Source organism: Rhinopithecus roxellana, chromosome 5 (genome assembly GCF_007565055.1).
Source record: "Rhinopithecus roxellana isolate Shanxi Qingling chromosome 5, ASM756505v1, whole genome shotgun sequence".
Lineage (NCBI taxonomy): Eukaryota > Metazoa > Chordata > Mammalia > Primates > Cercopithecidae > Rhinopithecus > Rhinopithecus roxellana.
In genome coordinates, this window is record NC_044553.1 from 61705074 (window position 1) to 61728227 (window position 23154).

Genomic DNA, 23154 nt, shown 5'->3' on the forward strand with positions numbered 1-23154 from the left:
CACTTTCTGCATTACAAAGGGACTGAAGACATTGTCCTCCATGGCTGCACACATTCATTCAACATTTATACCAACTACATGCCAGGCTCTGTGCTAGTGAATTTCGGGTAGCCTTCCAGAGAAGGACCTGGGTCTCGTAACAGAGCCCCAGCCTAGAGCTTCAGGCAATAAATTTTGTAAGAGAGCTGAGGTGGCAGATCAGGACTGGAGACTGCAGATTTCCTTGATTTTGCTATAATCACATAGTTTGGAGCCCAGCCCACATGCTACAGTAAGGCCTAGTGCTTCCCCAGTAATGCAGCCTTAAAGTTTCATGGCTCAAGACTGGGTTCTCTTTCTTAGAGTCTCACATTGGCCATGCTACATTGCTGTGTGCCGTTTCAGAATGTAGGGTGCGTGCTGCCCCTGGGGAAACCACACACCTGCTCTTTCTCTTGTCTTTATGAATCTTCTCTAAACACTGTTCTAAAAGATCCAGTATGTGTGCTGTTTACTTTACATATATACCATCTCATTTTAAATGTCATATAAACTTTAGAAAGTGGTTATTATTTTTTCCATTTTTTTAAATGAGAAAAGTAGACTTAAATGCATTATGAAACTTGCCTAAGGGCATAGAGCTCACAATAGAAGAGTCTGAATACTCAGGAATTCTTTTTGATACCAAATCTGGTGTTCACACTATTATAGTATTAGAATCTCTGAATCTAAATGGAGTGGACTAGTAGTTTCAAATATGACATTTTCCTTCTTTAAAATCCATTTTTTCCCCTTTAAATCTCTTGCCATAAATTCTGAGGATGAATCTTATTGGTCCAGTAAAGCGAGATTGTGAAAGGATCCAGTGAGATCAAAGGGTCAAATTATTGATTTTGTATTCAAAATGGACTTAAAAAGTCTTAGGAGGAAAAAGTATCCTGAAATAAGGCATTATTTTGAGTTGCAAGAGCCAGGTAGTTGGTAATTTTTCTTTTTGAGAATTTATATGTCGAGCAGAGCCTGAGGTTTCAAGGCAGGTTTTAAAAATTACAAAACCTGTCTAAAACCCTGAGCTAGTAATGCAGATGGTAGAAACCACAAGATAGGTTGACTGTCCACTGCAAAGAGAGCTTTTGCCTGCTTCCCATCTGGAGCTCTGAGAAGATCTAGCTTTGTGAAATGTTCTATAGCAACATATTGCAGACACAGTAGAGTAGAAAGGACACTATGGTCTTTTAAAATGTTGTCTTCTAAAAATATCTCCTAAAAATATTTGCTTGCTTGAGGGAGCTCATGGAAAGTAGCTGGAAAATGAGAACCATGTCCCTGCCACAGGGACCTCATTGAAGAAGGTATATAGTGCATAGACTAAGTGAAGGATGTGCTTGAATCTCACAGGATCCAGCAGGAAAGGAGATGGGAGGCAAGGTAGTTGGGAGAGATGGAAGAGCGTGCATGCTGAGTCTTAGAGAAATTCCTAGAAGGTGCACCTGACATGTATACTTAGATTTCATTGAACAGAACTTAGTTCATGCCAATACTTAGCTGTAAGGAGGTCTGGGCAGCACAGATTTTATTCTGGGGCAGAGTAAAAGAGGGGAAGACAGCAGAATGGATACTGAGAAAAAAATATCAGACTGCACCACACAGGATGAAGGACTTTATATAATGATGAAAATCTAGAAGAGATGTATAATTTCTTGGACATTATTAATGCTAAAAAGACTGTCTGAAGACATATAAGTCATAAACCATATACACCAAAAACATTGCAGCTAGATAGATAAAGCAAAAGCAATTTGCAAAACTTGACAAAATAAGTGAAAGATTTCAATAGTCTTTTTCAGAATGTGACAGATTTTAGAAAACAAAAACAAGGACATAGGAAGACTTAATGATATGATCAAAAAAGTTGAATATATAGACACACATACATATATAAATTCATAGCTTTCGAATATAATTATTATGATTATGTACTTGGGCTTCAAAGTAAATCTTAATGAAAGTTTTTAAAAAGTACAGCTCATAGAGGTGCATTCTCTGATCATAATTTAGTAAAAATAAAAAATGTTAACTCTTTTGATATTAAGAAACAACTTATAGATAAGCCTTGAAGCAGACACACTATTAAAAGAAAAAATAACCAACTGTGTTAAAAGCAGTGAAAAAGAGACTAGTTCACATCAAAACGTATGAGACAGGGTGGAAGAAATACTCAAAGGAGAATTATTCGTCTCAAATGCCTTTTCTGGGACATAAATAGCACAATTCAGAAAAATGTCTCCTTTTTTAATCTCTGTGGTAAGTGGACTTGGCAACTGGTGTATCTGATTATGATGGGTCCAAGTATTTTATGGAACTTCTTGTTGGTAGAAGATCTGGGGCCGGGCGCGGTGGCTCAAGCCTGTAATCCCAGCACTTTGGGAGGCCGAGACGGGCGGATCACGAGGTCAGGAGATCGAGACCATCCTGGCTAACACGGTGAAACCCCGTCTCTACTAAAAAATACAAAAAACTAGCCGGGCGACGTGGCGGGCGCCTGTAGTCCCAGCTACTCGGAGGCTGAGGCAGGAGAATGGCGTAAACCCAGGAGGCGGAGCTTGCAGTGAGCTGAGAGCTGAGATCCGGCCACTGCACTCCAGCCTGGGCGGCAGAGCAAGACTCCGTCTCAAAAAAAAAAAAAAAAAAAAAAAAAAAAAAGATCTGGTCATGGAGAGCAAGTGCTTGAAGCTTAGAGTCACCAGAAATGTTCCTAAAGGTCCAACTGGGGGAACAACATATTTGGTTTAGCATGCTCTAATATGTTGGAGATTGTCACCTTTGATAATATTTTCTTACTACACCATCACACCCTTAAAATCAGCTGGTTCAATTTTGAATGTATGTATTGTTTCTTCGAGAACAAGGTTTAATGATATATTTTCAGTGACAGTAAGTGATTCTAGGAAAAGAAAGCAAAAAATCTATATACTCATAAGTTGGGAAGGAGTCAGGAAAATTGGGAAGGCAAAGTGGAAAGAACTTAGTTTTTTATGTTCTAAAGATCAAATTAATGAAATTCTCAGTTCTATTTATCTGTTTTAGGGTTTGTCTATATTCTTGATCTGAAGAAGATATAAAAGTTCATCTTCAGAATCCAAGAGTTCTCTCTAAGAACGAAGAGATTTGGGGACTTAAGTGGATATTGTTCCTTCAGTTAATTAGATTGGATTGAGCAATATTTTTTCCCCTGTCATGAATGGTTTCCTTGTGAAATTGTTTTCAGCATGAAAATAAGTATGTGAAGACATGCTGTTAAATGCTCCAGAAAGGTTATAGAAAAGCTGATGTAACATCCTGTTGTCTGATTATGTAACAACACAACAAATAAGATCATCAATGCAAAATAAAAATTTCCTGACAATCAGTCATTGACAAGGAAACTTGCTTTGGTAACAGGTCAAGAAACTTGAAATTTAAGATATATTATGAGTATTTATAAATACAAAGTCAAAGTTTTTTCAGCCTACTCGGTCAGAGTGAAATCTCTGCTTGACTCAAAGGATGATGGAACTAGTGAGTTTTTCATGCCAAATTTTATTTTATCTAAATATGGAAGTTATTATAGTCCCTGCTGGAGGCTCTGAGGGGTAGCAGGAGCTTTTGGTCTGTACACTGCTGTGGCTGACTTTTCATAATCTGCCAACAAATTGCTGCAGAAGTTGATTTGCTTGTAAAGACTCTAGGGGCAATTTAGAGATATAAGTATTTTTAGTTTTTAAATGTTTTTAAGGTGATTTTCCTAAGGAGGGTCCAAATGTTGAAATGTTAAGGTCAGCCTTTACGTTGTAATGGTAATTTCTGAAATATTGTCACTTAAAAGCCTGACTGAATCAAGTTTATTATTTTTCTAGAAGTTTGGGGTGAAAATGTGATGCAATTGATATCTGAAGGTAATGACTATCTCTTTAGTGGGACAGGAAGACTTATTTTCAATTATTTTTGTATAACATTCAGATTGGGGATTTCTTATAAGACAATTTTCCTGGAAGTGAAATTCATTCTAATCTAATCTGTAATGGGAAAATAAAGTTTAATATAAATTCTACAGTGTAGCAAAACAATTACAAAAAAAATGGAGGGAGGAGAAGAGGAAACTGGCAAATAATATAGGAAAAATATGATGTTCTTCTGATTGGCAAGGACACTCAGTTTTGGAGTAAATCCAGCCAAAGGATACATTTCCCAGAGATTCTCCACACATTGAGATAAACAGGTACTTAGATCACATGGATATTATCTGACTACTGTAGTCAATATTTTAGCAGGAAACACTAGGTAAGGAACCTCACATCGAACATTATTTTTTATTTATTTATTTATCGTTTGAGACAGAGTCTTGCTGTCGCCCAGGCTGGAGTGCAGTGGCGCAATCTCCACTCACTGCAAGCTCCGCCTCCCGAGTTCACGCCATTCTCCTGCCTCAGCCTCCCGAGTAGCTGGGACTACAGGCGCTCGCCTCCACGCCCGGCTAAATATGACATTCTTTTATAAAGCATTTATTCTTTCTTTCTTTCATTGGTAAATGCCATATGTTACATTCACATATAAAACAAATAATAATTCCATATTTCATAGGAATTACTTGTGACAGTTGCACTTCATGCAAAATCATTCCGTAATGGAAGACTAACAAATTCTGACTGTGAGGCAGTAAAGAATGAGACCTCATAGTCTCAGGAAATACATGTTTAGGATTCTACCCTCAGCTTGATTACATTTTCCTTTAAAAAAATGTTCCACAGTTAAGAAAATAAAACAGCATCTTTTTTCACCCATTTCAGAATTTTCCTTGCAGAAAGAAATGCGCAGACAGTGAACGAAGCCTCACAGTCATAGTTCCTGCAGCAGGAGTGGGCCCACCAGCTGCAGGTTTGGGTACAGACTAGTGGCGTCGGGGGAGCACTGTGTGTCCACGGCACAGAAGTAGGTGGCAGAGAGGTCTTGCAAGGCGGCTGTGATATACAGGGTGCTGAGACGGGCTTTGGTATCAAGTGAGGCCATTAATCGTCCCTCCTGCTTCACTGCTCCATTTGACAGCAATACAAACAGAGATTCCAGACTTTTCCCAGGATTCTGCCTGTACCAATACAGTCTGTCTGAAGCGGTTGAATAATTGCAGTAGACGGTATAGTTTCTTCCCTCCTGCGTGCTCAGGAACAGAGGATTTTGTCCCACTTTCAGCTCTCCACTTAACCCTGTCCAAAGAGAACATTTCAGAAGGAAGCATTCGCTGATTACCCCGATAATCCTGTTCCTCCCCAGGGAACCCTAATGAGTTGCATTGAATCTTGTCTCTACCCCCAAACATTGTATGGACAAGTCCTTTCCTCCCATGGCTCCCTTTTCAATGAACCCCCAGCTCACGGTCTAGTTGAAGCCACAGAATCACTGCTAGTAGCTTCTTCATTTTTTTTTTTTTTTTCTGTCCAGTTCACTGAAGACTCAGATTTAGGAGACTTGAAAGCTGGCCAGGGCTATCCAAATATAGTAATTTTTTTTTTCTCTACAGAAACATGATTTCAAAAGATGTTCCAACCAATTAGATTCATATCCTGCAGTCCCTCCCTTTCATAAAAAAAGAAAAAAGAAAGAAAAAGAAAAATTAAAAAAAAAAAAAAAAAGACTGGGGGTTGGTTTGGACAGAAGTTATGAATGGAAACAGTGCCCTCTTCAGGATGCTTAGAGAAATTCCTGAGAAAGTAATTCGTAGAATTCATGCTTCTTGTAAGCCAGCAAGGTGTTCCTAAAAATTTCCTAGTAAATTAACTCTTTCACATCTCATTGAAAGATTGATTGATTTAGTGAGGGAATTTTACAAGTGACAGAAATGTAACTCAAATGAGCTTAGGCAAGAAGAGAAATGCATTGACTCCAATAACCTTGGCAAGAGCAGAAGTGTATCTGAACTTCAGGCATCCAGGGTGCCAGGGAACTTAATCCTTCAAGACTTTTCATTCTGTGTCTTAGTTTCATTCCTCAGACCAGATTCCAGCACGAAGCAGGAGGCGTGTTTGTAAATATTTTCTGGTTGGGATTCATCTCACAGTGTAGCCACCAAAGAAGTACTGAGGCTCCTTTCTGATCCCAAATTTAAAAATATTGAGGTAAGGCTTTGATTGCTTCAGTCTGAGCCAGGTTCCCCTCCAGGGGCCAATTTGTGACTAGAGTGGTGTATACATAATATGATTGGTTCAGCTGGGTCAGGCATCCACCTCTGGGTCATTCATCATTCCATTCATAAGTAAGATAGCAGTCTCCATTCATAATACATGGTGAGAATTTATATTTTACCAGGAATAAGTTGCTATTCTAAGTGAACAAAATGGTAGATGCCCACCACAGTTGCGTTATCTCAACTCTGTGGACTATTGATGGAGGGAGAGTGGGAGGGAAGGAAGGCTTTTATTTCTTTCGGACTCATCTAACCTGAGTAGCTACTCCTGTGAACTGGGTTAGTCTATGACTCACCGTGACCCTCTGCACATGGTGTACCTTTTCTGTACCATGTTGAACACATCACATTTTCTTCAGTTCCTCAGAAACTTCTTACACAAAGTTGTGGAAGAAAGGACAAAAGATGATAACAATAACTAACATTTATTGAGCTGTACTCTATGCCAGGCACTATGCTAAGTGAGTGCATAATCTCATTTAATTCTCACAATATCTGTATTTTACAGATCTTACAGGCTTACAGATTTTACAGGCTTACAGAGGTTAAACAATAAGTTTATGATCACGTAGCTGGAAAGGGACAGAGTTGGGATTCAGCCCACCTGTCTACTGAGCTAATGCTCAATCCTGTTCTTCTCTGTATGTATGTAACAGATTTCTGTTACGATTTGGACGCTACAGGTTGGGGGCAGTAATTTTTCACCCATTATACTCACTGCAATCAATGTCAGACAGCTTTCTTTTTTTCCCTTCAACTTTCATTTAGATTCAGGGGGTAAAAAAGTGCAGGTTTGTTATCTGGTATATTGCATGATGCTGAGGATTGGGGCACAAATGATGCCATCACCCGGATAGTGAGTGATATGGTTTGGCTATGTCCCCACCCAAATATCTTGAATTGTAGCTACTATAATTCCCATGTGTTGTGGGAGAGACCCAGTAAGAGATAACTGAATCATAGGGGCCGTTTCAGCCATACTGTTCTCCTGGTAGTGAGAAAGTCTCATGAGATCTGATGGTTTCCACTTTCAGATGGGGCTTCCACGTTCCCTTGGCTTTCATTTTTCTCTTGCCTGCCACCATTTAAGATGTATCTTTTACCTTCTGCCATGATTGTGAGGCCTCCCCAGCCACATGGAAGTGTTAGTCCACTAAACCTCTTTTTCTCTATAAATTACCCAGTCTTGGGCATGTTTTTATCAGCAGCATGAAAAGGGGCTAATACAGCGAGCATAGTGCCTAAAAGTTAGTATCTCAGCCCTTGCTCCACTCCCTTCCTTCTTCCTCTAGTAGTCTCCAGTTTCTATTGTTGCCATGTTTATGTCCATGTTTACCCAATGTTTAGCTCCCACTTATAAGTGAGAACACAGGGTATTTGTTTTTCTGTCCCCGCATTAATTTGCTTAGGATAATGGCCTCCAGCTCCATTCACGCTGCTGCAAAGGACATGGTTTCGTTCTTTTTTATGACTGCATAGTATGACATAGTGTATATGTAGTACCACGTTTAAAAAATCCAATTCACCACTGCTGGACACGTAAGTTGATTTCATTTCTTTGCTGTTGTAAATAGCGCTGCAATAAACATGGGAGTATATGTGTCTTTTTGGGGTAAAACTATTTGATTTCTTTTGGATATGTACACCGTAATGGGATTGCTGGGTTGAATTGTCGGTGTGTTTTAAGTTCTTTGTAAGATCGCCGAACTACTTTTCACAGTGGCTGAACTAATTTACCTTCCCATCAACAGTGTGTAAGTGTTCCCTTCTCTCCACAGCCTTGCAAGCATCTGTTGTTTTTGACTTTTTAATAATAGCCATTCTGACTAGTGTGAGATGGTATCTCTTGTGGTTTTGATTGGCATTTCTCTGATGATTAGTGATGTTGAGCATGTTTATATATGTTGGTTGGCCTCTTGTGTGTATTATTTTGAGAAATGTCTGTTTATGTCTTTTGCCCATTTTTAAATGGAGTTATTTGTTTTTTGCTTGTTCAATTATTTAAGTTCCTTATATATTCTGGATAATAGACCTTTGTGAGACAGCTTTCTACATTAATTTCTAGACCTGTTAAATCCTAAACTAAATTCTCTACTGTCTGAAGCAAGGTCCCACTGAAATCTCTTTTCCTGCGTGAACTGTGCATAACTGATAAAACCATCCAACATTACTTTTTGCCTTTAAGAACACTTGAGAAAATGAAAGACATCAAGAAATAAAAGACATTATGTTCAAAGGTACCCAGCAAGTACCCACCAATATCAAGTAATGTGATAAATGATGGGGTGGGTAGGGGCATTAAATAATTCCACAGTATCTAGTGTTGGTCTTAATGGAGTTGTAAGTTAGTTAGAAAGATTAAAATAATGTGCATGGAGTTAAAGTTAACAGTGCAAAGCACTACACTGCTTTGTATAGCAGCATAGCATTGGGTGCGTTTTCTTTTTAATATATGTGCTGTATGTGAGGTCAAAAGAGAGGGAAATTATGAAAGGCTATAGGAATTTAGTACAATCTCTTTGGAGGAGCTGAGGACTAAAAAACACATAATGTTTAAACAGAGAGAGAGAGCACTAAAGGCTATTTCAGGAAATATAGAGAGGTAGGAGTAAGGATGACATGTTTTTGAGAAAGTGTGAAGAATGGTCCAGCTAACAGAGAAAACAGAGTCTGGGTAATAGTGTCTGGGAATGAGGATAAAATTGGTGAAATGAGGAGCAGATAATGGAAGTCACTGAAAGCTACTTAAAATGGCTTATATTTATGAGAAAACAGAAACTGTTGTAAGATTGTGAATAGTGGAGGGATATGATGAAAAGATAATCTTAAAAAGAAGGGTGTGGCAATGGTGCAGAGGGTCAGAGGGTGGTTGGGAGCTGGTAGGATAGGGGAGAAGAGCAAGAAAGATACTTCAATAATGAAGAGGAAGGAGGACACCCCTTTCAACTGGGTGGGAACAATCTAAGGACTTGAATAAGGTGGTGGACATGAGAATTCTAAGCAAAGTTATACATCCAATAGCACTTCAAAGGAAAAACTGACAAGCATTGGTACCTGACTGTAAATTCGAAAGGTTCAAGCCTGAATAAAAAGAGGATGTGGTGCCATTTACATAAACTGGGAAATTGGAGAAGCATCTGAGTATGGAAAGTGTTTTGAAATTGAGATGATAATGAGATATTAAGTGAAAATGCCCTGGTAAGAGTTGGAGGTAAAGGACAAGATCTCAGCTGAATGGAAGGTACTTGACACTTAGCAGAAACTCAGTAAAGACATCTATCATTATTATGCATTATCACGGGTACCACACAGTGTTATAATCAGTGTGCACACCTATCTGTTTCTCCCACTAGATTATGAACTCCTTGAAGGCAGGGAATTTCTCATAGTCATTTTTGATTTCCTAGTATGTAGTGCAATGATTGGCACATAGTAGGAACGCAATATGGTTTTTTCTTTAATGATGAAAACATAGAAGAGTCGAGACATAGTAGGTGGTATATATGTAGTTTTTATTTGCTGTATATATGAAGAAGGAAGAAGAGGCAGAATTCAGGATCTTTTTCTTTACAATTTGATATTGACTTTGGAATTGTAAAATAGTATAAATTTTTAGAAAGTAGAGAAGTTTAAATTAAAAAGTTATGTATTTCTAAACAGCACCCATTTCATCAAGATCTATTTATACAAGGCATTAACTGGTGATTTGAAAAATTGCTTTTTTTTTGTGGGGTTATAGCACCTTTTGCATTCTTAACATTGCACATTTGTGTTTTCTTTTTTATTATCAGGTTTGCCAGAAATATTGTCTTTATTTGTACATTCTAATTATTGCTTTGCAATTAAATTAATTCCTGCTTTAATCACTAAACTTTCCTCTTCTCTGTTTTGGCTTATTTTGCTCATTTCTTTTTTTATTGATTGAATTGCCAGATTTGGCGCCTTTGTTTTACTTTTTGTTAATAGATGGATGCATTTTCTTGTGGATATTGCTTTGAACAAATATATAGTTTTTTTAATGTAATACCATTATTAGTGTTAATTTTTAATGGCATGTAATTTTAACTCTTAGTTCTTTGACCTGAAAATGTTTTAGACTATTGTAAGTGGTTAATTCTCTTTCTACTCATTTATTTGCTATCTTTTAATTATTAGTTTCTAGCTTTATTGCATTAGGTTCAGACAATGTGGCTTATATGATTCTTTCCTATTTTTTTTTGAGTCATATCGTATGCTCATTTTTTGGTAAATGTTCTGTAGCTGTATGTTTAATACAAAGTTTTTTTCCATCATCTTCTCTCTCTGAGAAATAGATATTAAAGTGTCCCATAATGAATATGTTATCAAGTTATTTTTGTATTTCCAACAAATTTTGCTTTATATTTTTCTGACACAGTATTGTTTGTTGTTTAAAGAAGGTGACACTAATACTCATTCAATGATTGCCACTAAGTGTGAAGGATATTCTGTCAGGAGATGAGTATTCTGTCAGGAGATGCTGTGGGAAATTTAGCAGGTGTTTACATCCAAGTCAAGATGGCTAGAAAAGGCCTCCTGAAGTAAGTAACATTTAAGCCAAAGTTGACAGCTTTTAGGATCTGAAAGCAGACAGTATCAATCAGGGATCTGGTAGGAAACTTATGGCATACTGATATTGTGTAATTTGAGAAATGTGACTCTAGTTATAAAAATATAAGCAGGGAGTAGGGAACATATAAAAGAGAGTGCTATAACCTGGGACTAGCATCACCCTGGGCCTTGAATGGAAGGGAGGGAATATTACTAAAACCTGGAGATACACAGGCTGTTTGGAGAGCCCACCATAAGGAGCTGATTGTGAGTTAATGTCAGTCTGTGTCAGCCCCAGAGGGAGGAAGCTGGAGGAATATATAGCCTGACCTTAATTTCCTTATTTTCTGTGTTCTCTGTGTGTGCTCCCCTTGGGCCAAAACCTATTGGAAACCAAGAGACAATATAGCTTATTGATATAATCCCTACAGGTCAGTCACCTGGGGCACAGAGCAGGGTGCAGAAGGATGGAGAGAGGACCTGGAAGCAAACAGGAGATATTAAGCATACAGTCCAAGATGGGTGAGGAATAAAGATGAAAGATGATACCAGAGCAATAAGCTAGAGAAAGAAAGGCTTTGTGAGCCTTAGTAATGATTTGGGATTCCATCCTTTGGGAAACTGGAGAAATCACTGATTAGTTTTAAGCAAGAGAGCAAACTGATTGCACTTGTATTTTTAAATAATAACTCTGGCTAGACTGAGTTGGAGGCACTGATGGCTTCGTTTACTAGGATGGGAACACAGAGAAGGTGGACCTATGGGGTGATGAGATAGGGAGCTCAATAGTGTGTCTGTGCCAAGGAGAATCTTGGCTAGAGATACAGGTTTGTCAGTGTAGAGCAGTTAAATGGTATTTGATGTTCAGGAGCCAGTGAGATTGTCTAGAATCTGTGGATAGTGTAGAAGAGGGCTTAGGAACCCCAGAATTCAAGAAATTGGCAGAGAGGCTGTAGCCTTCAAAGGCAGGAGAAGGTGGTAGTAGCTAGGAGGGAAGGAGGAAAACATGGAGAATTTTGAGAAGTCATGCTCTTGAACTGGCTAGGGAACTCTCTGGTATCTCCTAGATGAATCATGATAAATTTCTGTAGTAAGGGTATCAGGATAACATCAATGAGGGCATTTTAAGTAAGAGACAATTTTATACTGACATTTGATAGAATCTCTTCATCTCCAGCAGTCACTCTGTCCTAGAAAACCGAAACCCCTCAGTGAAGCTGTGGATTAGAGATAATTTGCTTTATGCAAGATCTCCATGTCCACAGATTATGTTTTTGTAAAACATCTGTTCAAACCAGAATGTGCCAGGTGGCTGTGGAGAAAGATATAAATTAGTCCATGGAATTTGAAACTCTTAACATGAATTGATCATCTACCTTCCTTTGCCTTCATGGCTATATTCATACTACTGAAAAATAATTAGTAGTGTTTCAAGACATCTGGTCCATTAGATGTCTTCTGAAAAGAAAATCTTTACATGTTAAGACATCAAATTAAATAAATAATAGCCAGCTACGTTTTTGCCTAATTCAGATGTATATGAAACAAGGATTTTATAGTTTAGGTATCAGGAAGTAGTTTTCTGATTTAGTGCCAGGATAGCCTTAAATGTGCTAAAAAACAAAATAATAATACAAATAGGGAGGGCGCCTGTGTTCACATTTTATTACTATTCTTAATCATTAACTTAAAAAAGCTAATTCCACAAATGTTTACAGGAAAAAGACATAACTATATAGATAGCAAAATAAAATGCTATTAGGGTTGACACTATAATCTGGGGTTAATTTTTTTTCCAGGCTATGAACTCAAAACTCTTCCATTTCTGTAGGTTAACCTCCAACCCACAGGAATGTAAACTATGTGAGCCTTTTCTCAGTTATGGATTGCTAGGTAAATATGCTCTGACAAGAAAGTTACAATCCCCAAGAATGCCAGATAAGTGCTTACTTGAAAATGCTCTTGCAGATAGAGAAAAAAAAGCCTAGCAATCATCATTTTTCTTTTTTCCAGGATTGGGATAACTTTTTTTCACAGTATTATTAATAAATGGCCATGACATTTAAACTGTCTTTCCCAAGATAAAGATATATGTTTAAATGACTTTGTGTCATGCAAGAACTCAATATCCCATAATTTTCTAATTCATCAGGAGCTATTCTTTCAAGCCAGAAATGTCAAATAGATTTTAGGAAATTTATCAGGTTTATTGAAACTCAAGGCTCTGTCATTAAAATCTCTTGCTGATTTTCCTCAAACCTCACCACTTCATGAAGTCTGGCTGAGAATGAATCAGTAATGTGGAGAGCAATCTAACGCAGTGATTTTCAAACTAGGGAATTTTTATTATGTATTTTATGGGAATCAATTTCCGGATCTTCAACTTCTGTATGTAACCTTTCCTAAAAGTGATCTGTTCAAGAACTTGACTGTGGTTCTCATTTCCTATCTCAAATTTCACAATTGCTCTTTCCTAACCTTATTCAAGAAGGAATCTCCTTTTGCAGCAATGTCCTGCAGTTTAAACACTTCTGGAATATTAAACAAAGGGACAATTTATTGGTGTCAAGGAAGCCTCCTTTAATTAACCATAAATATGACCCTAGGCATTTTCTTTTCTTTTCTTTTCTTTTTTTTTTTTTGTTTTTGTTTTGAGGCGGAGTCTCGCTCTGTCGCCCAGGCTGGAGGGCAGTGACGCAATCTCGGCTCACTGAAAGCTCCGCTTCCCGGGTTCCCGCCATCCTCCTGCCTCGGCCTCCTGAGTAGCTGGGACTACAGGTGCCCGCCACCACGCCCGGCTAATTTTTTGTATTTTTAGTAGAGACGGGGTTTCACCCTGGTCTCCATCTCCTGACCTCGTGATCTGCCCGCCTCGGCCTCCCAAAGTGCTGGGATTGCAGGCGTGAGCCACCGCGCCCGGCCAGGCATTTTCTTAATAAATGCATTTCCAAACAATTTTCACCTTTAAGTTTAAAATGTACTAAAATTGAAATATATTTTTGTTGTTTTAATCAAGGGTACATCAACAATAATTATATTTATAACTCAATCTAGAAAGGTAATTTTTAGCAATTAGAGCAGTATGGTCAGAGAAAATTTAAAAGCAATTTCAATTTTATACATGATTTTGTTGCAGACATTTTGGGTGATCAACAAAAGCCTTTAAACAAAAATATACTAAAATTAAGTTCTGCAGGAGAAGTTGAATGGAAATATGATCCCAAGGAAAGAAAAGAGCAATATAAGGTCTTCAATTGTCAATGAGGAGCTTGTTGTGAATTTTAACTGGGTGTTGATGGATATCAAGTCACTTTGGTATTAAGGTTTCACTGGATATGTTTAAAAGCTATTCTATGAATTTTATTTGAAAATGTCAATGTTTATATTACAGTGGAATTTACAACCTTCGTAGCTATTTAAACATTTAAACTAATACTAACATATTTTAGAAGTTATCTTAAAAATTCATGAAGGTTTTACGTTTTCCAATGTCTGAATACCATTAAGAGTTGGCCTACAAACATGAGCACACTTTGATGACAACGCAGGAATTACTGTCAATATATGCTTATGTTTAATCCCCTAGTCACTCTTTAAATCTGTGTCTCCTATAGCCTTTGGTGGAAAGTATCAGTCCTGTTGAAATTCACATAGCTTCTTCAATGTTTCCTCCTAGACCTGAATTTGTATGAACCAAGATGGAACAAGGGACATGGGCAAGAAATAATCAAACAGTGCAATTCTGAGCTACTGTAGAGGAGGCCGGTGTGGCAGATACTCCCTGGGTTACCTGCTTCATCCCCTTCATTAAGCAGAAAGTGTTTCCTCCTGTCAAAAAGGAGTTTAAAGTTTGCTGTATTTGATGGAAAATGCTGATTCCTGGTGTCACAGAGAGAATGCAGCTGTAAAAGAGACAAGACAAAGAATTCAAGTTAGAGAGTGCATTAAAGCTCCATGTTGTTGGTTTTGTTAATAATCAAAGCAGTCTACAAATGTTAGCCCAGAATATTACTAGGGCAAAATACCCATAGGGATTAACCGATAGAGTCACAGTACCTAAAGGTCCTGGTTTGACCAAGTTCTCGGACAAAGACTAAGATTACTATAGGCGCAGGAGCAGGAAGTAGACATTCTAGCCTAGACACCGGGGCAGAAAAATAATTTGGGGTACAGGAAAGATCAGATTAACTCATGCCTACTTACCTATTAGATTTTTATTTTATGAATACCTCTTTTTTTTTTGAGACGGAGTCTTGCTCTGTCGCTCAGGCTGGAGTGCAGTGGCCCGATCTCGCTCACTGCAAGCTCCGCTGCCTCCCGGGTTCACGCCATTCTCCTGCCTCAGCCTCCCCAGAAGCTGGGACTACAGGCGCCCGCCACCACGCCCGGCTAATTTTTTTATATTTTTAATAGAGACGGAGTTTCACCGTGTTAGCCAGGATGGTCTCGATCTCTTGACCTCGTGATCCGCCTGCCTCGGCCTCCCAAAGTGTTGGGATTACAGGCATGAGCCACTGCGCCCGGCCATGAATACTTCTAGATGTCAATTTTTTCATCTTTTCCTCTCGTTTCTTCATTAGCCTGTATCGACTCTCTCATATCTAGTAGAATATCTGTTACAGTATGGTATTGTGTATATTGTGTGTTTCCATCTAGGCCAGGGTAATATTCACAACTTTTACCCTCCTATTTAATAACATATTTAGTGATTGGTATGAAGTGCAGACACAGACTAGGGGTGGGAGTCAGTGCAAGAACAGAATCCTTGTGGAATCCCCTGCTATTTCATGTAGGGCAAGGGAGGGACTTCTCTGGATCTTGATTACCTCAGATAAATAACGAGAAAATAGGATTAAACGAAAAAAAAGACATTTTTTTTTCTTCCAACTTTAATCTCCACAACTGTTTCCCCTCTTCGATAGGTTTTATCCACCCAGGAAAATTCCCCAAGGAGAGATTTATAAGAAGAAATGGAAGAAGAGAAGTTGCTTAATCTTAGAGTCAGGATAGTTTCAGAAACCAAGGTCTAGGAATTTTACTCAAATTTTTGGGTCCTCCATTCCTATGTCACTCAGTCCTGGGATCTGAGCAGCGAAACGATGTCTCCTCTCTTGTCCCCATGGAAGTCTCCACAGCAGGACTCCTTATGATGGAGGGAGACAGGGGAGGGCTCAGGCCTCCTGCTTTGCCTTTAGAGGTTTGTGCTGACTTCCTGCTGAGCTATTACCATGTTTCACCAGAAGTTTCTACTTCTATGATGAAAGAAAATTTCAACCTGAATTTGGGAGTCCTGGAGGAGTTCAACATCTTTTCTTACTTTCCATGGATTTGTTGGAGAGAAAGTGCTGTGGTACCTAATTTCAGTAGATTATACAGACAAGAGGCAAGAAGTACAGCAGCCACGCTGAGTGAGTGAGCCTTTTATCTGGATTACTGAGGCCACATAGGTATATTTTGAGAAAGGCAGCCTTCGGTCACACTGGATGCAAATAGAATTGCTTTAATTCTTCTATGGATAGAAATTGGGGACTGAGTTTATCTCTAACTGGCAAAAGGAAATTTTAGGTATTTGCAATGTGGTTTGCTAGAAGAGTAATTGAAAGCATTTATATCTGAAGCAGGAGTGCAAATGAGAGCAGCCTGACATTTTCTGTTTGTTTTTCACTGTTTGCTGTTACTTAAAAATGTGACCAAAGGCACACACTAGTGATTGTTGTGTAGAACCCTCCTTTGGGAAAGTGGATGAATTGGAATACATTATTTTCTTTAGTCAGTTGATCTTTCAAGTAGTAAATATTTATTTATTACCAAATTTAAATAGGATGCTTTATTGGATGCTGTATATGAACATGTGTGTGTGTGATTGGGAGTGATGATGATGGCTTAATTTATATGTTTCTATGTGTGTAAATCATGGTTCTGAATATTGACGCATATAAACCTGTACATGATTAAATAGAAATATAAGTCAATATTTTAAAAAGTCGCCCATATGGCAGAGTCAAGAAGTCATATGTGAGTTGATTAGCAAAGTAGATCATTACGGGCTATATAGTCTAAGTTGTATTTGCTAAGGATCTAGATGGATAAGCAGGGATTTGATAGAGAGGAAAGGACTGTTGCAATCATAATGTTTGTCTTCCCCCTTGGAATTCAATGTTGAAACCTAATTGCCAAAGTGATGATATTAGGAGGTAGTGCCACTGGGCAGTGACTATGTCATGACGGCAAAGCCCTCATGAATAAGATTGGTGCCTTGAGAAAATGTCACCTATGAGCCAGGAAATGGGCCTTTACCAGATACCAAATCCATTTGTGTCTTGACCTGGGGCTTCCCAGCCTCCACACTGAGAATAAATTTCTGTAATTCATAAGCTACCTAGTCTATGATTGTTATGGCAGCCTTAATGCACTAAGGAAGACAAGGAATGTCATAGCATTGTGAAATACAGTAGCTAGAATATATTTCCTTTTTTAAGATTAAGAATAGCTGGCCGGGAGCGGTGACTCACGCTTGTAATCCCAGCACTTCGGGAGGCCGAGGTGGGTGGATCATGAGGTCAGGAGATCAAGACCATCCTGACTAACACGGTGAAACCCCATCTCTACTAAAAATACAAAAAATTAGCTGGGCATAATAGCAGGCACCTGTAGTCCCAGCTACTCGGGAGGCTGAGGCAGGAGAATGGCGTGAACCCGGGAGGTGGCGGAGCTTGCAGTGAGCCGAGATCACACCACTGTACTCCCGTCTGGGCAACAGAGCGAGACTCCACCTCAAAAAAAGACTAGCACGTGATGTATTAGTACTGAGTGGAAATATAGAGCTCTTATACACCCCCTCAACCCTCATCCTCCCCATTTCCCTTATTATCGATATCTTACATTAATGTCATACTTGTGTTACAATTGATAAGCCAATATTAATATATTATTAACTAAAGCCCATAATTTACATTAGACTTTGCTCTTTATGTTATTCATTAGATGAGTTTTGACAAGTATATAATGACATAATCCACTCTTATAACTCTTATAGTATTGTACAGAATGGCTTCATTGGTCTAAAAATTCCCTGTGTTCTATTTATCATCTTTCCTTCTTCCCTGCAAAACCTTTGGCAACCACTGATCAGTGTACTCTCCCCATAGTTTTGCTTTTGTCCAGAATGTTTTATAGTTGGAATGATATAGTATACAGTCTTTTCAGATTGGTTTCTTTCACTTAGCAATATACAGTTAAGGTTCCTCCACGTCTTTTGTGGTCATGTCTTTTTTTTTTTTTTTTTTTTTTAGTGAGATGGAGATTTACTCTTGTTGCCCAGGCTGGAGTGCAGTGGCATGATCTTGGCTCACCTCATCCACTGCCTCCAAGGTTCAAGTGATTCTCCTGCCTTAGCCTCCCCGAGTAGCTGGGATTACAGGCATGTGCCACCACACCCGACTGATTTTGTATTTTTAGTAGAGATGGGGTTTCACTATGTTGCCCAGGCTGATCTCGAACTCCTGACCGCAGGTGATCGGCCTGCCTCGTCCTCCCAAAGTGCTGGGATTACAGGCGTGAGCCACTGCACCTGGCCTGGTCATGTCTTTTTATCACTGAATAATATTTCATTGTATGGATGTACCATAGTTTGTTGATACATTCACCTATTGAAGGACATCTTGGTTGATTTAAAGATTTAGCAATTATAAATAAAGCTACTTCAAACATTTTCATGCAGATTTTTATGGGGACAAAAGTTTTCAACTCACTTGAGTTAAAACTAAGGAGCATGATTGCTGGGTCATATCTTAAGAGAACGTTTAGTTTTATGAGTAACTGCCAAACTATCTTCCAAAGTGGCATTCCTACCAGCAGTGAATAAGGGTCCCTGTTGCTCCATATCCTCACCAAAATTTGATGGTTTCAGTGTTTTGGATTTTAGCCATTCTGATAGGCATGTAGTGATACGTCACTGTTTTAATGTGCAATTCCCTAATAATATTTGATGTTAAGCATCTTTTCATGTGCTTTTTTACCATCTATATAATTTGTTTGGTGAAGTGTCTGTTCAGATCTTTGCCCATTTTTTTCATTGGGTTTTAAGTGTTCTTATTGTTGGGTTTTATTTTATTTTATTTATTTATTTTTTGAGATGGAGTCTTGCTGTGTTGCCCAGGCTGGAGTGCAATGGCCCAATCTCAGCTCACTGCAAACTCCACCTCCCAGTTTCAAGTGATTCTCCTGCCTCAGCCTCCCAAGTAGCTGAGATTACAGGCTGCCACCACCATGCCTGGCTAATTTTTCTATTTTTAGTAGAGACAGCGTTTTGCCATGTTGGCCAGACTGGTCTCAAACTCCTGACCTCAGGTGATTTGCCTACCTTGGCCTACCAAAGTGCTGGGATTACAGGCGTGAGCCACCATGCCCAGCTTATTGTTGAGTTTTAAGAGTACTTTGTACATTTTGGATATCACTTAAAAAAATACATATGTGTTTTGCAAATATTTTCTCCCAGTCTGTGGCTTGTCTTTTCTTCATTTTCTTAATTTCTTATGATTTTGGCAGTCTTTTACTTTCTTTGAAAGTATCTATGGTGATTTTCCCATGTGTGCTCTTGGAGATATAAAATATTTGCTCCCTCTACTTGTAATTGAGATTATATTTTTGAAATGTATTAATATTCTTTTCTCCTTTACATTTTCAGATACATAACCTTATCTATATTCTTCTGAGGAATCTGTCTGTCTTGAGTGGGGAGAGATTAGATTATTCTGAAAGGAATGGAAATAGAAAGAATTAATATTCAGCTCTGACATCTAAATTTGGATTTTTGATTACTTAACAAGAGAACTGGCTTAAAAGTAAGGTTTTTTTCAGGTGTAACACTTTTTTCTTAATTATTTATTGTATTCTTTACCATATTATATGTAAGGTCAGCTGGACTTGATCACAGAGTTTTACACAAGTTTGACAGGAAAGTGCAGGACAGAGAGGGAGGTCAGTGTTTTGGGTCCTAGAGGATAAAGAAAAATGGAGGCAGAACAAGGAACTTAGGTGTCAGGACTCTGGTCTTTCCCTGGTCTGCTAAAGGCAGACACTGATTGGGTTAGGAAAGGCTAGAAGTGTTTAGATAAGTACTGGGGGAAGTCTCACTTATGGTGTGGGAAGATGGCCCTGGAGAAAAATCAAGCGTTGGCTACGTGAGTCAGAGGCTACTTTCTAGAATCCCCATGGTCTGTTTACAGGTGCAGGGAATCCAAAAGTCCCCAGGGGTCCGGGAAGTAGATGCAGAGAGTTGAGAGGGCTAGTGACCTGGCAAAGTCCTGGGCTAAGGACAAAGAAGTGCCCATGATGAGGGTCTTTGAGATGGAGTCAAGCAGCTGAAACAATTGGCTTCAGCAGTGGTGTCAACACATAATCCCAAAAGTCCGGGTGGGACAGTCCATACATAAATAGGTACCTACACGGGGAACAGAGTAGATTGACTGCTCAGCTGCTCAGACCGAAAGATCCAGAAGGCAATGCGTGGATTTAAGCCTTTTTTTTTTTTTTTTTGCCTCAGGTGACACTCTACTGTCTCCCCTTATCACCTAAATTTCATCATGGAAAGAAAAGGGTAAGGTGGTGGAATTCCAAACATATCACCTAAAGAGACCGAGTCATCTAAGAGAGACTTTACATCAGCCCTAACACGGAATTGAACTTAAATGGACTGAATATTTAAAGTGAAAGGAACTCTTTAAACCTGAATAAAATGAGACATTATTAATTGCAATTTATAAAATTTACGTTTCTTGACTATTTGGTGGATGGGATCGTTCATAAGGAGGATTAGATATATTAGAGAAATTGTTTTCTTCGTGTGTCTTTTTATATGCATCTACATATTATGTAAGTTTGTTACCCCACCATGTAAATTTCCTTTCTGTCTGCCTCATTCATTTATCTACCCCGCTGAATTCACAAACTGCTTTAATTATCTTTGAAAAAAAGTATAAGGCACAGAAAAATCTACTAAAACAACAGCAAAGAAATATGAAAATCAAGAAAAAAATAAGGGCAGGAACATAAACCTTGAATTAGATTTGGAATCAAAATATATGAAATCAGCCTCTATAGTTGGAGTTAAGCTAGTATTGGCTCTGAACTTATTCGCAGTCAGTGTAAAGAAAGAAAACAATCAGTCCTTTGATAATTACCTCATCCATATGATAAAAACAAACTAAAAGTATAGGTACAAATTATCCATGTAGTAAATCTTAAGAGAAATTTTTCTTATAGCGTCTCATAGAAACATGAGGTAATATGTAAACTGTGTCCCCAGTAAAGAAGCTATAGTATGCCCAATGATGAATTCTGTAGGACTGTTGCTTATGATATACTTAATAGAAAACTTATTGCATCATGACAAAGCACAGTTCCACGAAGGAAAGAAAATGGTAAGGTATTGGCTCAATAGGAATCCTGCATTGAAATTTGTAACAGCCAAGATGAAGATTACTTTATAGCTACAGGCATTTTTCTGGAAGAGAACCTCCTGGGAAATCTAAGGCTAGATCAAATTGGATAGTAGGCAATGGGGAGTCAGGAAGTTGCCATAATATGGCCTTTTTGAGAGGAAATAAGGTATACAGTACTCTCTCTCTCTCTTACTCTCACTCTCATAGTCTATAAGACTGTAAGATATCCATATATATATATTAGAGTTTGCTATACATACACACAGACACTATATATTATCCATGTAGTAAATCTTAAGAGAATTTTTCTTATAGCATCTCATAGAAACATGAGGTAATGTGTAAACTATGTCCGCAATAAAGAAACTTTCTTCCTTCCTATATATAGTGTGTGTGTCATGTGTATGTGTGTGTGTGTGTGTTGGCATTGCTTAGGGTATCTTTACGTAAGTTTATTTTTTTAATCAAATAATATTCTGAATATTTCAATGCTTGTAGTGCTGTCTACAACTGGGTGTCATTTTGTCTGCATTATGATTAATTATTTCTGTATTTTTCTATATTGAAGCACTTGACTCTACTTTTCCTAAATTTTATTCAGAACTGTATTATAGATAACTTGTGGTTTATTTAATATATATTGAACAGTAAAGCCACGATCATCATAAAACCTTAAACATTCTCATGTATTTATTTATAGCTATCATAATATTTCTTGCCTTGTGACTACTGAATGCTAATAAAATATAACCCTTTGATAAATGTTTTCTGGGACATTTTATTCCGCATTCTTCAGCTATTTTTGCCAATGTTTCATAACTTTTTAAACATTTATCTTCATTTTCCGTCCATTCCATTTCTGTCACATTTATTTCGGCTTTAATTCTTTATCTTTGAATATCTGTGTTGCTTTAAGCAATTTTTCGTTTGCTCTTTTTTTCTCTTCAACTGTTTTCACTAAGTGCTGATCATATACTTATATTTTCTGACCTGTCTTACTTCTTCAATATGTTCTCAAATATTTGCGGATACCTCAACAATGAGTATATTTTAATCAAAATAATATCTTTACTTTGGCTCTTACTGCCTGCCAGCTTTCTTCCTTCCTGTCTTTATCCCTCCTTGTTTTTAAGAGATATCCAAATGAACTATTATTCATAGCATGTGAGAATCTATGTGAGCTGATTAAATAACACTTTCACCTACAGCTGAAATGCTCAAGATTATACCTAAATAGTTGGTAATTTAGAATGATTTTCCTGACTTCATATTTGTTGCTTTCAAATTTTTCTGGAGTTTTAGATTTAGAGTATAACATTGGGTTTGGCATAGAGAGTTATATCAAGCTGTCTCTTCTTTTATTCTTTAGTTTCAATCTACCAAATATACAATTTAACACATCCCTCAGCTAAAGTTGCCATTAAAGAGTTCTTATTTGTCCCTTTATCCGCTGAACACATTGAAATTATCTTGAATAACTATCTGTGCTGAATTTCTGGTCAACAGAGCTTCCATATCTTAGTGAAGCAATTTTATTCATTGCTTTTTGCTTGCTATGTTGAAATGTAAGTTTGGGCGATTTAAAAAATTATTTTATTGGAATTGATATGTGAGTTTATTACTGCTTTCTGATGGCAAAAAGGAGTTTGAAAGAAATTAATAGCATTGGGGTCATCTGTTATTTTTATGTATCCATTATTCATTCCTCTTCTAGTAGCATCTTGGCTTTGCCTTGAGGAACCACCTCTGCCTGTTTCCTAAATCTGAAGAAATCAGTCTAAGCAAAGTCAGCCCATGACATTTTCTGGAATTATCACAAAAGAAACCTCTTTCTTCTGCTGGAGTTGTTGATTTGGTAGGTATGGTAAAGAGAGTAGTAGCCCTCCAAAGATGTCTGTCTCATCCATTGGGGCTGTCATACCCCAAATACCATAGACTGGTTGGTTC

The 23154-nt window shown here is 38.0% G+C and overlaps 1 long non-coding RNA gene and 4 gene segments (V, D, J or C); 1 reads left to right on the forward strand and 4 right to left on the reverse strand.

The window, feature by feature from the left end:
* The window catches only part of LOC115897527, a 112247-nt gene extending 90782 nt beyond the window's left edge, over positions 1–21465 (forward strand). Inside the window, exons 1-3 of one of the 2 annotated variants that reach the window (XR_004057335.1) lie at positions 16011–16173; positions 19452–19608; positions 20310–21465. This is a non-coding gene — a long non-coding RNA (uncharacterized LOC115897527). Of the gene's footprint in view, positions 1–16010; positions 16174–19451; positions 19609–20309 lie in introns of those variants that run through there. The other variant, XR_004057334.1, reaches the window with a different exon arrangement.
* Positions 1–23154, reverse strand: part of LOC104674124 — an 840972-nt gene that overhangs the window by 243864 nt on the left and 573954 nt on the right.
* The window catches only part of LOC104656245, a 632938-nt gene that overhangs the window by 209116 nt on the left and 400668 nt on the right, over positions 1–23154 (reverse strand).
* LOC104656285 overlaps positions 1–23154 on the reverse strand; it is a 576427-nt gene that overhangs the window by 187918 nt on the left and 365355 nt on the right.
* On the reverse strand, positions 4712–5500 carry LOC104666026. The segment is given in 2 exon segments: positions 4712–5219; positions 5389–5500. Coding segments are annotated over 2 exon segments (408 nt in total).